The sequence below is a fragment of the Melospiza melodia genome, chromosome 30, assembly GCF_035770615.1.
Source record: "Melospiza melodia melodia isolate bMelMel2 chromosome 30, bMelMel2.pri, whole genome shotgun sequence".
In the NCBI taxonomy this organism is placed as follows: Eukaryota; Metazoa; Chordata; class Aves; order Passeriformes; family Passerellidae; genus Melospiza; species Melospiza melodia.
The window spans coordinates 2175212-2195761 of record NC_086223.1 but is presented as its reverse complement, the minus strand read 5'-3'; the positions used below and the strand labels follow the sequence as shown (position 1 = coordinate 2195761).

The following is a 20550-nucleotide window of genomic DNA, read 5'->3' as shown; positions in this document are numbered from 1 at the left end:
TCTCTGTGAGGGTGGGGAGGCCCTGGCAGTGGTTTCCCAGAGAAGCTGTGGCTGCCCCATCCCTGGGAGTGTCCCAGGCCAGGTTGGATGTGGCTTGGATCAGCCTGGGCTGGTGGAAGGTGTCCCTGCCATGGCAGGGGTGAGAATGGCCCTGGAGCCTTAAGGTGCCTTCAAACCCGAGCCATTCCATGTCTGCTGGGTACATTGCTCTGCTTGTTTGACAGCAAAAGCCATCCATGTGATCATTCCAGGACTCAAGCACAAGTTTTTACCTGAATACTTCACTTTTATTAGTCTCTCTTAGAATACTGTACAAAGGAGTAATAAAAATATTCACACTTTATTTTAGAAAGTTCTCTACATGAGACTCCTGTATCCACAGCAAAAAGAAGGCTATGGGAAAAAAACCCTAAAACTTTGTACAGAACATTCCTTTAAAAACCCTCCCAACTAATTCAGCTGATTTAACTGATCCAAGGAGGGTATGGACACACCAACACTCACATGCTTAAAAAGATATTCTAGGCAATGATAAAGCAACATAAGTCACAAGAAGGAATATTAATGTGTTAACCCACTGCTGTCCCCTCCTTGAGGGCCAGTACCGAGCTTCTAAAAACAACCCAAAATTGAACAGTGATTCAAACATAAAAGAGAATAAGTAGCCCTCCATTTAGTTTAATTTATAGGCTTTTTCCTGCAAAGGTTTGGACTGTTTGCCAGCCTGGTAGCTCTGTGAAAGGACTCCCAGGTGAGGATCCCTGATTCAGGAGCAGCAGGCTGGGAGGACTTGCTGGTTTTCTGAGTGTCCTGGAGCAGGGGCTGCTGTGCCCCATGGAGACGTGCGTGGTGCTGACAGTGGCTCAGGGGGCTTGGCCAAGTACAGGATGGGACAGGCTGCTGCCAGTTCCTGAGGAGGATTCCAGCCATTCACAAGTTTTTTCTTTTTAATTGCAGACCAGAATAGAAAAGCTTAAAATAACTTACCAGGAGTTGTTTTTCCATCACAGGAGATTTGATCTCTCCAGGTAGGAACTTGTCCTGATTATGATACAGGACCAGTGTGAGAGGGAATCTATCAAGTGTGATGTGATCAGAATCCCATTTAAAATTAGTAACAATCAGTCATCTCCTCCCTGCAGTACCATGTCTGTTCATGTTTCATTTCTCCACCCACAATGTGGTTTCACACCCGATCTGCCCCCTTCCAGGACATGTCTGACCACTCTTCAGCCTGCTCATGGTGTCCTTTCACTTCAGACTGCCTCAGGTACACCCAAGAATGGTGGTTTAATTACAATTGACTTCCTGCTTTTTATTTTTGATTGATCCTGACACCAGCCTTAAGTTGGGATCTTAAGGAAGATGCTACCCAATCTGTAATTGTTCAAATACTTATTAACCATATATAGGTAATTAACTCACCACAACAGAACATGAAGTCTTTCTCCAACTTGTTTCTTTCCATATTACTCATGTTTCCATTTATGTTTCCCTTGACTGGATTGACTGAATCCAAATTAATGTAAGTTATTCCATGGAAAAATGCCACACCTGTGTTGTGAAGAGTGGCATGTCATGACTCTGCCATTGGCTGGTTTGATCATTTGTGTGAAGGAGAGAAATCAAAAAATATTTACTTTTGTTGCTAGGCAGAGTCTTAATTACAAATTTGGGGGTTTACACTTTAGAACCTGCTTGTTTGAGAAGTTTATAATTCCATTCTGAGTCCCAGCTGATATTTAATTTAAGGAAACGGGGTCAGATGGTGTCAGTGACCACACAAGTGTTCAAACCCACAGCTGTGTTATTGCTGTATCTCATTAAAAAAAAAAAGCTGATCATTTCAATTGATAATTATTCTAAAATTACAAATCTGTGATGTGCATATGCTTAGAAATACCCAGCATATGTCTGTCTGTGAGGAGTCATGTTTGAGAGCATCTAGAGGCTGTTTCTTTTGCAAACTGATGGTTTTCCCCATGTTTTCTATGACAATAATTAGTTTTCTTTCATTTCCCCTGGAGATGGAAGTGGTGTCTGGGCAGACACTCAGGTCTGTTCAGCACCACAATCAACATTTCAAGTTCAGCCTCAGGCACCCTGCCAGGACCTGTCCCTCCTGCAGGAATACTGCTCATGTCTGTGTCATTTCCCAGCTGATTGATGAAATATCTCTATTTTTATCACAATTATCATTGTCTAGTAGCTTAAAGAGCCGATTAGGGTAGAGAGTACCTCAGCTAAAGCAGCAGCTCTTCTATCCTAGGTTGGAAGGTTTAAACTGCCCATCAAGGAAATTGCACATCTGTCAATACCCTGGGGTCTCCAGCCAGATTCTCTTCTCCTTCTAGCTGCTTGAAAACTTCCTTTTCACTTGGATTTCCACTTTCCAAACACATGAGGGAATGATTCTCCCTGCATTCCAGCAGCCCTTTGAGGTACACTCCATATTTTCCCTTCCCTGTAGCAATCCCAAAGGAAGTCTGAGAGAGAAGTGAAGCAACTTGTCTAAAATTATGCATGGAGTAGTAACAGATCGAAAAATTCTCCCTTCCCTGTCCTATGCTCAGACCATCCAAAACCTCAACATTCTCCCTCATGGTCTCTAAAGCTGGATTTGCTACTGCAAGGACAAAAAAAAAAAAAAAAAGCAGATTTAAAAGATTTATACCATTGTCAAAAAAAGGTGAGACAATATAAGTACTAAGACAACAAAAAGATAGGTTTTCATGGGGTTACAGGGGAAGAGTGAGGGAAAACCCATTCCATCTGGGACACAACCCAAAGGGAAATCAGGTCATTCTGATTTTCAGTAAAACAGTAAAAGCTGTCTCAGCCAGGAAAGCTAAGCCTGCTTTATTTAGGTGGTAATTTTAGAGGGAGAAGGCTTGGTTTTGTTCCTCTGTGACAGGATCTACTGTCAGTGACAAATTGACTCCTTTGCTGGTCAATTCATCTGCTGCTGGTGCTGCTGCTCACACAGCCCTTGGGCATGGAGCTGAGGGACAGATTTCCAGGTAAGCCAGAAATCCAGCCCTGGAGTCCATGGAGAACTGGCAAATCCCAGTCACATGCACTTTAGCAACCCAGGAGCTGAAGTGAGGAGAACAATTCCAAGTCAAGGATGGCTGCCTGCTTGATTAGAGCAATCAGCCTTCCTCCTGTACCTGCCCACTGGCTGCCTCTCCCACACCTGTCCATGTTCCAAGGAGCTCCATGGCATTTGGTGTCAGTCATTAAATCACCTGCCCTCAGCCCTTGATCCAAATGCCCACTGAGCTCCTGTGCACTTCAAAACAGCAGTTTGGGGTGGGGAGAGGAGTTATCTGGGCAGATTTGGGTATAAACTGAAAGTAACAAGCATGATTTTGGATCTATCCACCTTTTCCCTGGACCACACAGATGGTGATGTAGGAAATCAAACTGCAGGTTACTTCTTCCTGTGCTGTTTTTAGGAAAAGAATTTCCCTTCTAAGTGGTGTCAACAATTGCAAAATAAAAATCTTTCATTCACTTCCCCCTCCCACTTCCCACCTAAAACTGGAGATCAGACCCCAAAACAATCCAGTCCTGGGAAAGTCTGGCTGTATCCCTTTGGATTTCCCTCACGTTCTGCTCAAAGCACCCAGCTTCAGGAAGGGAAATGTATTTTAAAGTGCATTTACCACAGCAATAGTACCAGCACTAAAAGCTTTTCCCCTCATCCCTATCCTCGTCATTCCATGTCTGGAATAGATGAGACTCTTCCCAGAATTCATCCTTGTTGTACCTCAATGTCTCAGTGGTTTTGCATCTATTGATGACCCTGGGAGAAGAGAAATCCGCTGTCGCACGTCCTGCTCCGCACTAAACTCTACTCTGGAGCTGGTTTGGATTTATTGGGCACGAGGATCCAGCATGCGGAATGTGTCTGTTGGGATCTGCTTTAAACAGCCAAACCACATCCCAGTCTGTGTGGGGAGGAAATGGGGCTGGAGAGAGGAATCCCCCCCAGCCCTGCTCCTCCTCCGTCCGCTCCGGCCACGCCGCTCAGTACTTGTTGATGCCGAAGATCCTCACGCCGTGGAACTGAGGCAGTTTGGGGATCAGCACGCTCATGAGGGAGATGGTGTTGATGATGAAGTGTACCCGGTCGTACTTGGTGTAAAAACTGGTTAGAAAATAACTGCAGAGGGAAGGTGGGAACAGAGAGAGAGGCAAACTGAGCTGTGGCATTCCACGTGTTTATCTCCCAGAACGCTGCTGGGTGCTGGGACACGGGGTGGCTTACTATATAATAATAACTAACTAACTAACTGTGAGAATACTCACAGGACGATGGGCATGATGGTGAGGAACTTGCGGGACGCCGTGAACTGGACTCCGTAATCCATCTGCTCCCAGTGCGTGAGCAGCCGGGCCTTGCCCTGGTCCGGGGTCTCGAAGGGGGTTCCCTTCACGGTGTGCAGGAAGATGTACATGCTCTGCAGGACACACAGCGTCAGGCACACGGCACCCCAAAAACCCCAGATCCAGAGCAGGGGATGCGGGCGCTTGCACCCCCGCGCCGTTCCACTAGAGGGATGTGGCGCTGCTGGAAAACGCGGAGCGCTCAGGAAAGCGGGGAAAGGAAGGAGAGTTGGGAAAGGCCGGGCCAGCTCGGCTGATCCACGTCAGAACTCTCGCTCGGCTCCTGGGTGTGAGCCAAGGAGGCGGTGGCAAGATTACAGCCCTGGGATCTCTGCGATCGGGAGATTAGCGCCTGCCTGCTGCCTGAGGGCTCCCCGAAAATGACTGGGAGAAGGTCTGTCACCCCCTGATTACCAGGGGGACACAAGTCACACACAAACATTCTGGCTACACCACAGCTCCCAAGTACAGCCACTCCTGGCCTTTAAATTCCTTTTTGTCCCCAGAAGTTAAAGCTGCCCGGGAAGATGGGTGAGAAGGCAGCAGCTCGTGAGCTGAGTGCTGAGCAGTTCCAGTTTGAGGGTTTGTGGAGGTTTTTATCTCCTGAGCAGCTCCAGTTTGGGCGTTTGTGGAGGTTTTTATCCCCTACTAGTAATAGCTTATCATGAGGGTCCTCAATCCCTGTAATTTTTATCACTGGAATATTCCTAGGCTGAGATATTATTTAAAATAAAAGACACGCAATCAGCTGCTCCATCCCAGAAGTTTTTTGCCCCCTGTGCCCAAGGGGACCTACGTGGGGACTTGATCTTCAGAGGGAAGAATCAGTTCCTGGACTAATCTTTTACTTTAGGCAGAACAAAATCAGTGGGTTAATCTTGTTTTTTCTTAACTCTCATGAGGCCAATTCAGGTTTTACCAACCCCAGTGATGGGGTCTGTCACAGAATCCTTTGGGAAGGGGACACAATGAAGGATTTGCCCTGCAGGAAATGAATCCACGTCCCCTCTGAGCAACCTCACCAGGCGTTGCTGCCTCACCTGTACCTGGGCTGGATTTAAATCCATAACCCAGAGGCACCAGTACAGGCCGAGGGTGGAGGTTGAGCAACTCACCCGACATCTTTGGAAACACAAAGGAATTGTTTCAACAGGAATCTCAGCAGATTGCTCAGAGCAACAGCTGTGCCCAGGCTCCCCGTGCTGCTCCCTTACCAGGTTGTGGATGATGTTGGTGAGGGTCCAGACCACGGGGACGCTGAAGAAGGGGATGCTGAGGAGCACGACGTGCAGCAGCCCGATGCCCAGCACGTAGGACAGCCAGATGCCACGGCTGTTCATCACCCTGGTGTTGGGGTTCACCTCGCTGTGCGCCGTTCCCACGTTCATCCTGCCTCTCCTGGCTGGCAGGAGCCCCTGGAACACAAACACTGAGGTCAGAGCCTGGATCCAAACTGCTCAGTGGGGCTGAGCACAGGCTGGTTGTCAAGCAAAACCCAAAATCTGCTGTTTGCTATAAAAATCCCCAGTCAGTTCCCTCCTCTGCCCCTCGGTATTGCCATTCTTAGAGCTGACGTCGCTGACTCCGGGAGTGGTTGAGATTTGGGAATTATGTGTGGGAAGCTTGTCTGTGACAGAAGCTTCTTGTGATTTGAGATGTTTTCCTGGAGCTGAGGTGTTGAGGTTCAATCCCACGATTGCCTGACAAAACTCAAACCAATACTTTTAAGCACTTTTAAATCCTCATCACAGTGTTAATCATGGAAACACACAGCACAGGAAGCTCCTGCGTGTTTATGGAGTCAGCATGACTTAAACTTGGGAAGGGACCAGAGCATTTGCAGAGGAAAGGCTCTGTATCAACAGGTCTCCTAATTAATTTAACTAAATTAACACAGTTCTGCATGACTCGGGAGGTTTGCTTGTCTCCTACTCTGGCTCATGTGTTTTGCCTTCAGATTTAAGACTTGCAGAGGGGTAAAAAAAGAGGAATAAAAAAAAATTTCCCCCCAGGCAAGGAACGAGATTCTTCTTGAGGAACGTAAAAAGGGAGAGATAACAGCACAAAGTGCCTTGGGAGGATGTTCCAGGAGGAAGAGCTGGGGAGGAGTTAGCCCTTCCCCTACCTGGAAAGAACAACTGGCATGTAGGAGGAGCACAAAGATGGTTTTCTGGACAGTGCCAGGAGGAGAGGAAGGAAGAGAGTATCACCCTGTCAGAGCAAGTCCTTGGAGTGGTGCCTCTGAGACAGTGAAGGTATCAAGTGGCTTTCTGGTCTGACACAGTGCCAGTGGCAGCAGGAGAGCTCTGGCTCACTGGTATCCAGGAATTACAGAAAACAGCACAAACTGAACCCACTGTAAAGCTGAATGTCTTCACACCAACATCAGGGAAATGTAAAATCATCTTTGAGTCCCAGGGAAGAGGAGCTTGATGAGATGATCCAGTTCATCCTCCTTGGCTGCAGCACCCCACAGTGAAGGCTGTTTCCTCATGTCTGGCCTTGTGGCTCTGCTGCTGCTTCCCACAGCTGGAAGCTGTGCTGCTGTTCCCTCCAGCTCTCCAGAGGCAAGCCTGAGCCAGATCCAACATCACACTCTCCTCACTGCCAGCTGTTCCCAGCTCCCTCATGCAGTGCTGGGCCTGCCTTGTCTCAGGAGCTGGCACCATCCCCACTCCTGCCCAGGGCTGGGACTCACAGCCAGCTCCACTCCACAGCTCCTGGAATGCTCCAAGTAACTCCCAAACCTCCTCCATGCACACAGGCAGCTGTGGCTGCACATCCTCACCTCACTGTGTCAGGGGGCTCATACCTGGAGGAGGATTTTGTTCCCAGGAAAGTGGCTGCAGGTCTGTGGGGTGCTCACTCCCTTGCTGCTCACCTCCCAGGTCACCAACTTACGGATATTTCAGAGAAAAGCCCAAAGTTTGATTTGGAAACAAGACTAAAGGCCAGAGTTCAGCACTTCACCCCTGGCAGAGGGAACAGCTCTGTCCTAAACCTGCTGCAATTCCCAAAGGCTCTCAGAAGGTTGGGGCAAAGGATAAATGAGTCAAAAAGAGTCAGATTGTTACAACAACAAAAAGAAAAACACCCCATGGAATGTGTAAACAAGAGTGCTGAGTGCCAGACTTGGGAAATAGATCTCCTGGATGTTGGGTGAACACTGTCCAGTCCTGGGAGGAGCTGGAGAAAATGAGCAGAGGTGTAGGAAAAACATGACCTGCAAGGACAGCTGGAAGGAAGTGGGTTTGTTTAGTCTGGAGACAGCAGTGAGGAACAGCTGGATGCTCCACAGAGAGCTGTGTCTGTGGGATTCCAGCTGTGCAGCAGGAGGAACCACATGTCTGGGGATAGGAGCAACAAAAGGGTGCAGGAAGAGGGATTGGGAAGGGGCTGCCCACAGAAAGGGATCTGTGCTCTCACTGGAGGCCTTAAAATCGACTTTCATCAACAGTTAAAAGCCTTCTCTCCATGAGTCTTTCCTGTGGAAGCTCCCTGCAGCCAGAGGTGCACAGGGCTGGTGCTGTGGAATTTCCAACCATAACTTCCAAAAACTAAGGAGCAGCTTGGAGTTGGCCTCCTCTGCAAACGAGGGCAGTTGCAGACCCACAACTGGGTGGTAAAGGGCTTAACTTGGGAGCTGTATGTGAAGCAATTCTCCTTCCCGTGCCTCAGTTTCCCTTCCTTGTGAAATTAAGGATTAGAGGGGTGGGATGCTGGAACATACGAGAGGTTGGTTAATTCATTCTTGCAGGACATACAGACACACCAAGCACTCACTGCTGCAATGAGGGTGATTCCACATCTCCAACTCTGTCCTTCCCCACCTTAAATATTTCACCAGCTCTGCAGCCCTTGGCCCAGCTCTCCCAAATTTTGGATTGCACAAGCTTGGCTGAGGGCACACAAACTCCCAGAGCTCTGTCCCTACCCCCATCCCACATCCCATGCTTGATTTCCAATTCCACACCAGGATTGGTTCACCTGCAGGACAACAAGACACAGCCCCACCATGGGAAGGACTCCAGCCCCCCTTCCCAGGGCAGCTGCTGCCAGGCTCGGCTTTCCCACTTTTTTTGGAACAGAAAAGCCTGAATGTTGCAGCAGGCTGAGGGTGAAGGTCAGGGCTGTGCTGACATTGGACAGTGGCCATCCAAGGAGGGGAAAAGTCGGAGCTGTGGCCAGTGGCAAAGGGCACAGCGAGAGCTGGAGCTGAGCCCTCCCTCTGCCTCATCCTGCCTGTCCTGCTCCCTGTCCAGGGGCAGCTCCTTCCTCACCTCTGTCCCCAGAGGAGCGTGACCACCATCTGCTCCTGTTCCCTTGTTTAACACTTGGACTTGATGATCTTGAAGGCCTTTTCCTTCCTAAATCAATGCTCCTATGATTTGGCAGTGCTGTCACCCCTCCCCGGGGATTTCAGCATCACGCTCTGATCCTGGCACCCTGCTGCAGGATCTTCACTGGGCTGGGAGGGAAGGAGGGCTCGGCTGCTTATCTTGATCTTGAGTGTTCCCAGACTGCAGGTGCCGATGATCCCACGGATCACAGATCCCAATCTCTAGCAGCAACAGCTGCCACCTCCCAAACAAATCCTTTAAACCCTTCTGGCGACGGATGAACCAGAGCACGGAGGACATGGGGGACGCTGGTGAAATGGGCTGTGCTGGGTGAGAGGTGACAGCGGGAACACAGCGTCCCGTGTCCCTCCAGCCCGGGGCTGTGTTGGACGTGTCTGAGCCCCAGCGCTGCCCGGTTCCTCCTCGGGGGCCCGGGGCTGCCGGAGCCCCGGAGGGGACACGGGGAACACGGGGGACACGGGGACGAGGACACGCGTGAACCGGCTGAAGGCGGGGATCCTGCCCCCTCGGCCTTTCCTGGTGGATTTAACGGGAGATCTTGGGCACCAAGACAAGGCCGAGGTTGGGCTCCTCTGAGCTCACATGGGGTCCCAGACCCCACTTTCCTCCCCGTTTTCCCGGGACGGGACGGTGCCCCGGGAGGCCGGGGCAGGACCCGCTCCCGGCCGGGCTCTGCACAGCGCGACCGCACCGTGGGGACCCGCACTACCTACCCGGGACCCCCCGCTCCCACCCCGCCGCTGCCCAGCTCCATCCCAGCGCCCGCTTCTCTCTTTTGGGGTGTTTTCCTTTCGGGCCGGGCCCATGCGAGGCACCTTCCCCCGGCCCCGCCGCGGGGCTCGGCCGCCGCCGCCCCCGGGAGAGCGGAGCCCCCCGGTGCTGCCCCGCGCCCCCGGCCCGCACTCACCGCTCCCGCCCGCTCCGGCCCGGCCCGGCTCGCCTCGGCTCGGCGGGGCCGGCGCTCGCTGCGCCGCGCTCCCGGTGCTCTCCCGGTGCGCTCCCGGCGGCCCCTCGGCCCGCCCCGCCGCGGCACGCCGGGAGCTGTAGTCCGGCAGCACCGGGAGAGGCGGGGCCGCCATGGGAACCGGCGGGAGCGGCTCCGGGAAGGGCATCGCGGGTTGCACCGAGCCCCGCTCCGCTCACAGCGGACCCCAGACCCCGCTGGGTGCCTCCAGCGTGCCCGGGGAGGGTGGGCTGCCCCCTCTGCCCCTTCTCCCGGGGGAAATCCGAGGGTGGGGGAACGCTGGGGCTGCTTCCAGCCGGAGCTGTGGCTGCTCCATCCCTGGAGGCGTGCGAGGCGGGGTTGGACAGGGCTTGGAGCGATCTGGGGGGCTGGAATGTGTCCCTGCCCATGGCATGGGGTGGGACTGGGTGGTTTTTAAAGTCCCTTCCCACCCAAACTACTCTGATGCCGTGATAGCGTGAAAATCCCAGCGGCAGCATTGTGCAGACAGCCCGGGCAGGCCGGCAGCGCTGCAGGACACCCAGCCAAGGTCGGCGCTGGGAGCGAGCGCAGGATTCCAGCGCTGGAGCGCGGGGGAGACCATCTGGCTCCGCTTTTGTTTGCACAACCATCAAAGCTCATCGCGTGGGGCTGGCACGGCCCACGGGTGCCGCAGCCATCTGTGCAGGGCTCTGTGAGTGCCGCTGCCGGCTCTTCCAGCAGCACAGGGGCAGCATCGGAGCCGCTTTGGGCTGCAAAGCCCCTGCCCAGAGCCCCTGGCAGTGTGTGAAGCCCCAGTGAGGTGCTCCCGGCTGCCCGCGGCTCCACCGGTGCCACTCTGTGCCCCCCGAGCTGGGGTTGGCACAGCCCACGCTGGGTTTTGGCCCAGGTGGAGTCACAGCGATGTCGAGATTCCCTGAGTGCCCCTGTGCCTCCGCTCTGATCTGTGTGTCCTGACCCTGTCTGCATCCATCCTGACAGGGCACGACCAGAGCACGGAGCTCCCGCGGGCTGCCAGGGTGTCACACACTGGCACCGTGCTGCGGGCAGGGCACGGGGTCACTGCCGGAGCCAGAGCTCAGCAGTGTCTGCCTCCAGAGGGCTTTGGGCACGGAGAGACGCAGATTCGGGGCAAAGCAGATGAAAGGCCGCTGATTGCCACCCGCCAGAACCGCGGTGTCCCCGCCCGGCTCCTCTGCGGTGCCCTGTTGGCAGGGCGCGGTGCGGGGATGCCGGTGCGGAGGCGGGGGATCCCACGGGACCCGCTCCTGCTTTGCAGGAGATCCACGCACGCACAGCAGGCTCTATTTTTATCCTGCTCCTGCCTGACTGAGCAGCTCTCTGCGCGGTGACATCTAATTTAGCAGCTTCCCCGCACCCCGCTGGCTCCGCACGTGAGGGGGAAGCACAATGCAGCAGCTATTTTTAAACGCCCATAAATATTCATCGCTCTCCGTGATGCAGCAGCCGCCGCTGCCGGTGGAGCGCGGGGGGGACCCGACCCCACTCCTCGGGCTCCCCACACCGCGTTCACCCGCCCAGGGAACACCGGCACCGGGGGCGGGGAGTTCCCGGGGGGGGTCCGGCCCCATCCGCTCACCGGCAGCTGCAGCCGCGTTCCCCCCGTGCTCAGGGGCTGTTCCCGTGTGGGTTCCTAGGCCTCGTTCGCTCGCAGCCCCGCCGGTGCCGGGCCGTGCTCAGCTCCCGCTCTGCCGCTGCCGGTCCCGCTGCCCGGTCGATGCCGGTTATATTTAGCTCCGTAGTGCCGGCTATTTTTAGCCATCCTGCGGTGGGAAGGGTCCGCGTGGGTCGTGCTGCACTGCAGGTTTTGTGCTGTGGGTGCCGCGTGGGACCCCCGTGGGGTGCAGCCCCGGGGCTGCTCCCGCTGCCGGGATCACCCACGGCCTCTCCGGTCCCAGCTCGGTTCCCCCACGCACCTGCGTGTCACCCTGGCCCCGTCCCGCGGCGTGGGGCTGTGTCACGGCAGCCGCCACATCCCAACACGCCCATCCCTGCTCCCGGCAGCGCTGGGAACGGGGATGGGCAGCACGGGGCTGCTCCGCTCCCCGGGCGAACCGGGAGATGCCAGAGGAGCGCTCAAGAGCACCGAGTGTGGCTGCCCGCTGCTGCCTGCCGGTGTCCCGGGACAGCCCTGCCCGGTGAGCCCGACATCGGGCTTGGCTACGGGCATGGAAACATCAAAAAGACCTCTAAGATCATCGACTCCAACCAACAACCAAGCATTGCCACCTTCACCACTAAACCACGTTCCCAAATACACATCCCCAGGTTCTCTGAACACTTCCAGACCCAGCAATGGCCCCGGGGAGCGCGGGGGTCTCTGGGGAGGATCTGTCCGCGGCCGTCTCTGGCTGCCGTCAGGTTCTCTTTTCCTAATTGAAGCGAGATCCAGGCCAGGCGCCTCCTAAACGTTTTATCCCCCCACAGCAGCGGGAGAACGTCAGTGCCCGGGGCCGGGCTCTCCCGCCGCGGAGATCCGGGACCGGGGCAGCGGGAGCCGCGTCCCTCCCGGCGGGCCCGGTAACGGCGGCCGCTCTCCATGGTCCTGAGCCAGACTCGCCGGTGCCCCGGGGCGGCGGGACCCCGAGCCGCAGCCCAGCCCGGCGGCCCCCGGCCCGGAAAGCCGGGGCTGGGCTGGAGACTCACTCCGGTTCCCCCGGATCCCGCCCCGCCCGGTGCCACCGCCGCGGGTCGGGTTTCCCCGAGTAAGCGATGCCGGTGCGGGGCGGGAGGGGCACCGTGACCCCCTCGGAGTGGGAGTAGGGGGGGTCCTGCTCCCCACGAAGGGATGAGGGGATTCCTGAGGGGTTGCGGGGGCAGCACCGGGGGGCACCGAGGGCCCGGGGGCCGGAGTTCGGCGGGGGCCCGGGGGGGCGGCGGCCATGGAGTGTCCCGGGACGCCCCGGTCCCAGCTGCCCCCGGCTCGGGGGGTCTCGGCAGCTCCTCTCTGGGTCTCTCCGGTGTCTTCCCGCCCTTCCCGGTGTGAGGAGCCAGGGCAGCGCTTCTGCCGCGGGGCTCGGAGCTGGGAAGGCTTCGGGCGCGGGGCCGAGGGTGCTCGGCGCTGCACGGCCCCCCCGCGGGGCGGGTCGGGGGCGGGGAGCCCCGGGGAGGCCCGGGCGGAGGATCCCGCCCACCGGCCCCGCCGCCGCCGCCGGCTCCGGGGCCGCCGCGCTGCGCGGGGCGCGGCCGCTCCGGCCCGGGGCGCGGGGCCGCTCCGCCGCCGGGGGCTGCACAGGCAGGTGAGTCCGCAACGGGACCTCCGGTGGGGCGGGAGGCGGGGAGGGGAGGGCCGGCAGCGCCGCGCAGAGCGGAGCTTTCCCCGGGGAAGCACCGGGGCTTCCCTCGCCTGCGACGCCCCCGCTGCCAAGCGGGGCCGGGGGGATTCCCGGGCATCCCCGGGCTCACGGAGAATCCTGGCGTCCGCATTGCCCCCGGCTCCTCAACAGCATCTCCTGGCGCTGGTTCGGGCTGGGGATCCCTCGCCCTGTTGCGGGCTGGGAAACCCGCGCTGGGGCAAGGGCTGGCTCGTTATCGTCGCTGCCGTTTCTGGTCCGCGTCCCACCCGCAGGGGAGTCCCGGTTCCGTGGATGAAGCAGCCCCCTCCCGGGACACCGGGTCCCGGCTCATGCCGGTGGTTTCCCGGACAGCGGGTACCCCGGGGCTGTTTGTCCCAGGTTACCTCTGTCAGACCCGGGGGGCTGGTGCAGTGTGGGCTCCGGGGTGCCGGTGCCCTTGGTGTGCCCTGAGCTTTGCTTCCCTCTCAGACCCTCCTGGATGGCGGGGCTCCGGCAGCGCAGGCTGAGCTGTGCACAGGTGTGACCTTGGGGTGTGTCGGCGTGGCAGGGCTGTGTGACAGTGCCCAGCACCCGGCTGCTCTCCTACCTGTGCTTGGGGACCATCCTCTGGTGGCCGCCTCTGCAGCACACCGAGGAGCCCCGCTCAGCACCCCGAGGCGGCTTTGCCGGTGTTGGGGTGCTCCGGGGAGCAGAGGGACCAGAGGCAGCTTTGCTGGTGGAATAGCGGGGCTCCCGCAGCTGCACTGAGCTCTGCCCGGCCGGCTGACACAGGTGCCTGTTGGCGCCAGTGGCTTCGATTTTGGGATGCTGGGAGAGCACCTGGATCCTGCCCCCAGGGCTGCTCTGCCACGGCCGGCACAGGGACGGGCTGGGACCCCTGGACGTGCTGGGAGCCAGGGCTGGGAGAGCCGGGCAGCGCTCGGAGCGCTCAGACACGGCCCTTATCTGCTGCCACCACCCTGGGAACTCGTTGCACGCTCAGCTCCAGTGAATTTCCTTTTTCTGTTTTTGTTTCTTTCCTGCTGACGCTTTTCCCCTCCGGAATCAAGGGCTGGATGGGGCCCATGGTTACGGGGTGGTGTGAGCAGCCCGACCCCACGGTGGGGTGGCAGCGGGCAGAGCACAGCAGCACCCACCTGTGCCGGTGCCCTCGGAAGGAGAAAACCCGCCGAGTGTGCCCCGGGCGCTCCCGGGAGCAGGAACCTGCTGAGCCGCTCCTGGTCATGTTTTCCGTGGCATTCCCCGGGGGCCGCCTGCAGCGGCCGCTCGCCCGGAGCCGGGGCTCGCTCTGGTGCGTCCTCCGGCCGCCGCAGGATGCATCGGCCTCCTGCGAGCAGCGATCGCGGCGCCGTGACCTTGGCAGGGCGGGAGCTCACCCCGCCTCTGGCTCAGCCCGAGCGCCTCCGGTTGTTAGAGCCCAGCTGCCGGCGCAGGAGACGTGCCCAGCCCCTGGGGCCTGATCCTGCCACGCAGGAGCCTAGAGCGAGGTGATGGCCGGCCATGGGGGAAAGTGTGAGCCATGACAGCTGTCCTGGTCCCCATCCTTGTCCCTGCTTCATGGCCAGGGTCAGATGTGGTGTCCACAGCCAGCTCGGTGACAGTTCTGCCCCTGTCTCAGCCTGACACTGTCCCCTTGTTGTCCCTGTCTCAGATGTGCCAAGTCCAGCTGAAGCACTGTGGGTGTGAGGAAGGCAGTGCAGCACCATGACTGTGGCACAAGGGGTTCTCCTCCGCCCCATCACCATGGGACTGCTTCTGCAGAGCCTCTTCCTCCTCTTCCTCCTCCTCCTGGGCTCCTGCCTCCACCCAGCCGCTGCCTTCCCCAAGGGCTGTTACCCCTCAGAAGAGGAGGGGCTGAAGACCTTTCGCTGCAGCAACGCTCAGCTGACCGAGGTCCCCAGGGACATCCCCAACGACACCAACAAACTCTACCTGGACTTCAACCAAATCCCCTTCCTGCCTCGCAATGCCTTCCGGGACCTGCCGCTCCTGCTGGAGCTGGATCTGTCCCACAATGCCATCGCCAGAATTGAGACTGGGGCTTTCCAGGGCCTGGCAGAGCACCTGCACTCTCTGGACTTGTCTTCCAACAGGCTGGTGTCGGTCAGCAAAGACACTTTTAGCAACCTGAAAGCCAAGGTGAACCTGTCCCACAACCCCTGGCTGTGTGACTGCCGGCTGCAGGAGCTGATCCGTGCTGTGGAACTGGTGGCTGAATCCTCGGGGGGCATCGTGTGCGACTCCTCCACGCAGGAGGAGCACGTGGGCAAAGCTTTCCTGCAGGTCATTGCAGACACGGATCTCTGCAACGTGTACAAGAAGACCACGGACATCGCCATGCTGGTCACCATGTTCGGCTGGTTCGCCATGGTGATTTCCTACCTGGTTTATTACGTCAGGCAGAACCAGGAGGACGCCCGGCGGCACCTGGAGTATCTCAAGTCACTGCCCAGCAAACAACGGCGGTCGGAGGAGTCGTCCACCATCAGCACTGTGGTGTGAGCACAGCATCCTGCAGGACATGGGGACATGTGGAGCTGGGCACCAGGCACTGGCATCGCACAGAGATACTCCTGGGTTTGTTCTGTTCTCCTCCTGGAAGCAGCAGCCACGGCTGATGAGTCCCTGGCTCTGTGGCTGAGGTCAGGGATAGATATCAGACGTGAGCATGGAGGATCTGCAGCATCCTCCCAAGTTATGGAGGACTGGAGCAACCCAGAGCATCCCCCTGGCATGTGGCCATTGCTCTGACTGACTTGGACATTTGGACTTCATCTAAAACTTTTTATATTTCCTTTGCAGAGATCCCTTGGGGCATTATGGAATCGGTGTTTTCGTCTCTCCCCGGCTCCCCCTTGGCTGCCCAAGGGATGGTACGGCAGCCCAGGGCAGCCTGGGCCTGGATCCCTGCTGGGAGGGCACTGGGGAGGAGCAGTACGGGTGCAAGGCCAGTGTCCTGCCAGGTCACTGCCCTGGAGGGTCAGCGGGACCAAGAGGTGGGGCAGGGGGTGGGGACACACCGGTTGGTGCTGCCCCATCTTCCGTTTCATCTCCCTGCCCCTTTCCAGGCGCTCAGGCCAGGTGGGGCAAGGGGCATGGGTGTCACCACTTGGACATGGAGTCACTGATGGGCAAACCCAGGACCTTTCCCCTTGGAGTGTGGGGAACAAGAACCAAACGGGGAATGAGCTCCTTTGGGGCTGCCAGGGATGTGGGTGCTGATGGAGGGGCAGCTGGGGGTCCTGGCAATGGCTCCAGCCCTGCTGAGACATTTGGGGAGTGGGGGTCCCCTCGGTGCTCTTGGGGGCCATGAGGGAGGGTGCTGGCAGCACCCTTGGCCAGCTGCTGGTATCCCTGCCAGAGGGGAGCTCCCACCTCACAAGCTGCTGACCGGTCACTGTGATGGGAAGCAGGATGGAGGGAGCTGCCATGGCTCCCCCGTCCTCTCCCCACCCCTGCACTGCTGTCAGGAGCCTGAATCTCCCCTAAAATATCCCAAAGTCCCTTCTTGACACTTCCAGTATTGGGCTGCAGGTTCCTGGTGGCAGTGGTGGAGGCGATGCTGAGCACAGGGCTGGCACAGGCAGGGGTCAGTGCCCACTTTGGGCATGCAGGGCCCAAATGGCAACTCAGAGCAAAACCAGAGCAGCCCCAGACTCTTCCACCTGCCTGTCTGGCCTCTGGGACATGTAGTTTTGCTGGTTTTGGCCTTTTTTTAAACCAACCAATGCTAAATTGCCTTAACTCACCAAGAGCACCAACCAAAGCTGCTGGAAGCTCCTCTGTAGCAGGCCAGAGCTGCCTTGTGGGCAGGCCCAGCCTCAGCCCCTGGTGTGGGCAGCTCCAGCCCTGCCTGTGCCACCCTCGTGCCCCGGTGCTGGTGGGAGCAGGAGCAGGGCCCACGCCCTTCCACAAGTGCCTGATTCCAGCACAGAGCAGGAGCTCTGCAACGCACAAACACCTCAGCCCCAGCTCCCATCGGGCGTCTCCGCAGCCCCACGGCAGCTCCTCCCCTCTCTGCACCCGGCTGAGGAGAAAAGGGGCTGGGGGGGACCCCTCTGAACCCCCCCAGGCTGCTCCCCCCAGGCCACCGCTTGTGCCGGGGCCACCCGACCCATCTGTGTTTGGGTTAAGGGACATTTTAGTTCTTTATACGACAATAAAGTTGGCTTTTACTTTGGAGCCGGTGGCCGGCGTGTGCTGCTGTGCGTGTCTGTGGGTCACCGGGCCCTGGTGACGTTGTGTGGCAGCAAAGGAGGGACGGAGGTGCCCGCGACAGGCGGTGGCGATGGCAGAAACAGGACACCCGTCCCTCCGGTAACCCTGCCCCAGCCTTCAATAATGAACAGCCGGGCTCGGCTCAGGTCGCTGGCACGGTGCCGGTCCCCGCGGCACCCAGGACACCGTGGGGCGCTTTCCCAGGGCTCTGCTCCGCTGCCTGCCCTGCCGTGCCCATCGCGGGGTACCCGGGCAGGGAGGGACAAGCCCTTCCAACCCCACGGTCCCCACAAGAGGCCTCTCCGGTCACAGCCCCGTCCCCGTTTGCCGGCGCCTCTCCCCGCGCGATCCGTGCTGGAGTCTTGTGCCATGGAAGGTGAAAGCCGGGCTCTAACGCAGAGTGACAGCTCCCGCTCGTGGGACATTAACCTTGTTTGTCACTCGGCTGTCTCCAGACGCAGACCCCGGGCTCTGGAGCAGATGGCTGCTGTCCCCGCTCCGGTCACTCCCTGGGGATGCTCCTCCCGCGGCTCCCGGAGCAGCTGGGGAGGGCTGGGGGACACGCAGGACACGTGCCCGCAGCTGCCACCCTGCCCGTGGCTCCCTGGAGTCCTGCAGGTGTCCCCTCTCACGGGGCTGGATGATGCCGAGTGCCCCGAGGTCAGCCCTGCTCTGGATCCTGTCTCTGGAATTGCTTGGATGGAAACCATCAGGCTCATTCCAGCCCACACTGATGAGCACGGGGGAAAGGAAGTGGATTCCAGGGGTTTGTCTGGCTGTGGAACAGCCTGTGTGGGTGTAAAGGGGGATAAAACACACAAGGAGTCTAACAAAAAATCTGCAGTAAGATTTGGGAAGGTAACTTGGTGTGGGATGGAATCGTGCTGGATTTAGGCTGTCAGTACTGTCAGATATTTAATCACGTGTGACAGGGAATGGGGAAGAAGAGAAAAATGACTTTATGGAGATATTTCCTGGGGGTGCTGTCACCAACCTGGGGTCTCAGGAGCAGAGGACACAGCCTGCCAGATGCCTTCAGTCTCAAGGAGGGATTTTTCTCATCCCACTCTTTCCAGTTGTGAGGTGCTGTGGGGCCAGACCCTGCTGAGAGTGGGAGCTGGCACTCGGCACGGTGGGCACGAGGGGCTCAGCATTAAAGGCAGAACTTCTCCTTCAGAAAATAATTAGAATCATCCCTTTTAATACCCCTCTCTGGGTAATTTGTTTCCTGACGTAGATTTATCCACAGGGATCAGTAGCAGGAGAATTAACAGCATGACCTCCTTCTGTGCGTTCCAGCATGCCGGTAAATCTCTGTTATTAACTTCCAAGGAGCTCTGCCTGCCCAGCCTGCTCTCCTCTCCTCTCCAGGATGGAGGAAAACGTGTCACTGGGGCAGGAGCTGTGACCTGAATCCTCTTGGCAGGGATGACTCTTTCCCTGGAATCCCCTGGGATCACAGGGATGAGGAGTGTTCCTAGGAAACCCCCAGGATGTGCCAGGTGGCAAGGGGGGGGCTTTGGGAGAAAGTTTTGGGAGGAAGTTTTGGGAGAAATCTTGTTTTCCCCTGCCTACAAGTGGAGCGTGTTCCCAGATTGCATCCTGAACTTTGAACTGATTCGATTTCCAAGAGGGAAGGAAGGATGTCTAATTGTTTAATTTCCACAATTAGAAAAATATTTATCGATAATTAGGAGTGATGGCAGCAATTATACTGGGATTAAAGCCAGGCTACACTTCATCACCCGCCTTTCACTCAGGGACCTTATTTATTTCTTTCACCCCTCAAAAAATCCATGTACAGCTGCATTGCTGCCAATAATGAATCATCCTTGTTCACTGCCTGCACAGGACTCATTAATCCAATGATGCCAGTGGTTCTAGGAAGGCTGCTGGGCACATCGTGTGGTCACCGGGCATGGGCAGGAGAAAATTTAATTTCAGTGGGTAGGAAAATGAAGCAGAGCTAAAAATCACAATAGCACTTCCTGTGCCTGTGGTTGAGAGCTCAGCAGTTCAGCCAGGCACACGCTCCCCTCCAGACTCCCTGGTGATTTTCCCTCTCATCACTCGTCCAAGGCAGGCATGGCTGAGTCCAGGGAGCATTTTCCAACAGCTGTTCTTTTAGGATGAAGTTGTACCAATTCATAAAATTGTGTGACCCTCAAAGTTTTCACTCTCAAAAGGAAATGTTGCATTACCAGGTATTTTTCCTGTCTTAGAAGACCCAGGACCATCAGCATCCATGGTCTGGAGCTCAGCTTCATCCTCCTGTGGAAGCACCAGGGATCTGTGTCGGTGGCACTTTCAGTGTCACCTGGGCACTCTTGGAACATCCTCGACTCTTGGTCAAGCTTTGTTTTCAAGCATCTTTCCACCAAAATGGCTCCTGGTCGTGTCCTGCACCACATCCATGCCAGGTGTGAGGAGTACCTGGGATGTGCCAATCCCTCCTGCTCTGCCTGCTTCCCACTGTGGCACCTTCAACTCTTTTTGGCTTAAATTTAGAGTAATTTGTGGGTTAATGAAGCTGCTGCAGGGAGTTACAAGAAAACTTTCCCACCGGAGCCAAAGTGTCACTGTCACCGATGGATGAGTCCCATCAGTGCCTGCAGCTCTGCAGTGAATGTTTGAACACGTGTTCCTTAAGTGTTTCTCAAGTGGGTTGTTCCAGGCAGCTCTGATGGGAAAACAATGGGCTGCAGCTTCCAGCTGGCAGATTATTCCTGTTATTTTTGCCATTTGTGGATGTTTCAAAGCTCTCGTGTGCTGTCAGTACGTGCTGAGATCCAGGAGGTCTGTGTGGAGAAGAGGACAGGAAGTTTGAAGTTCTAAATTTATTTTTTGGGAGGACTCCTCAGTGTTCTCAAGGTGTTGTGATGGTCCTTGGCACAGAGTGAGGTTGGAGCTGTGGGACCAGGGCAGGTTAAAGTGGGGGTTCAAAGGGCTGAGCCTCACAGGGGTGATGGAGTTGTCCCACCTCACCAACAGCATCAGGCATGGCCCAGATTTCTGATTCCTCCTGTAAAGCCAGGGCCAAGCAGAAGAGGAGGATTTGAGGAGGGTTTAAAGCAGTGAGGAAAGATCTTGCAGAGCTGTTGCAGCTGTGGGAGGTAGAGAGGGATGGGAACAGTTGAGGTGAGAGCTGCTCACAGGGATTTGTACATCCCAAGGTGTGAGAGGGAAGAGAGAGGTGTGAGGGATGCTGTCAGCCATGAAAAGCTCAGCTCCAGCTGGATGCAGAGGACTTTCACACAGGAAAGGTCAGAGAGAAGCCACTTCCTGTCAGGTTTTTATGAGTCTCCACAGAATTGCTGAC

General features: G+C 57.0%; 2 protein-coding genes across 2 annotated transcripts; one reads left to right on the top strand and one right to left on the bottom strand.

Moving 5' to 3' along the window:
• Positions 1-265: 265 nt before the first annotated feature.
• ORMDL3 (ORMDL sphingolipid biosynthesis regulator 3) lies at positions 266-9719 on the bottom strand. Its single transcript, XM_063179114.1, has 4 exons — positions 9661-9719; positions 5607-5807; positions 4315-4466; positions 266-4168 (listed from the first exon to the last, which is right to left on the bottom strand). The coding sequence occupies exons 2-4, from the start codon at positions 5778-5780 to the stop codon at positions 4033-4035; spliced, it is 462 nt and encodes a 153-aa protein (XP_063035184.1). The 5' UTR covers positions 5781-5807; positions 9661-9719; the 3' UTR covers positions 266-4032.
• Positions 9720-12918: 3199 nt separating this feature from the next.
• LRRC3C (leucine rich repeat containing 3C) lies at positions 12919-17195 on the top strand. Its single transcript, XM_063178923.1, has 2 exons — positions 12919-12956; positions 14665-17195. Exon 2 carries the CDS (start codon positions 14718-14720, stop codon positions 15513-15515), a length of 798 nt encoding a protein of 265 aa, XP_063034993.1. The 5' UTR covers positions 12919-12956; positions 14665-14717; the 3' UTR covers positions 15516-17195.
• The last annotated feature ends 3355 nt before the right edge of the window (positions 17196-20550 follow it).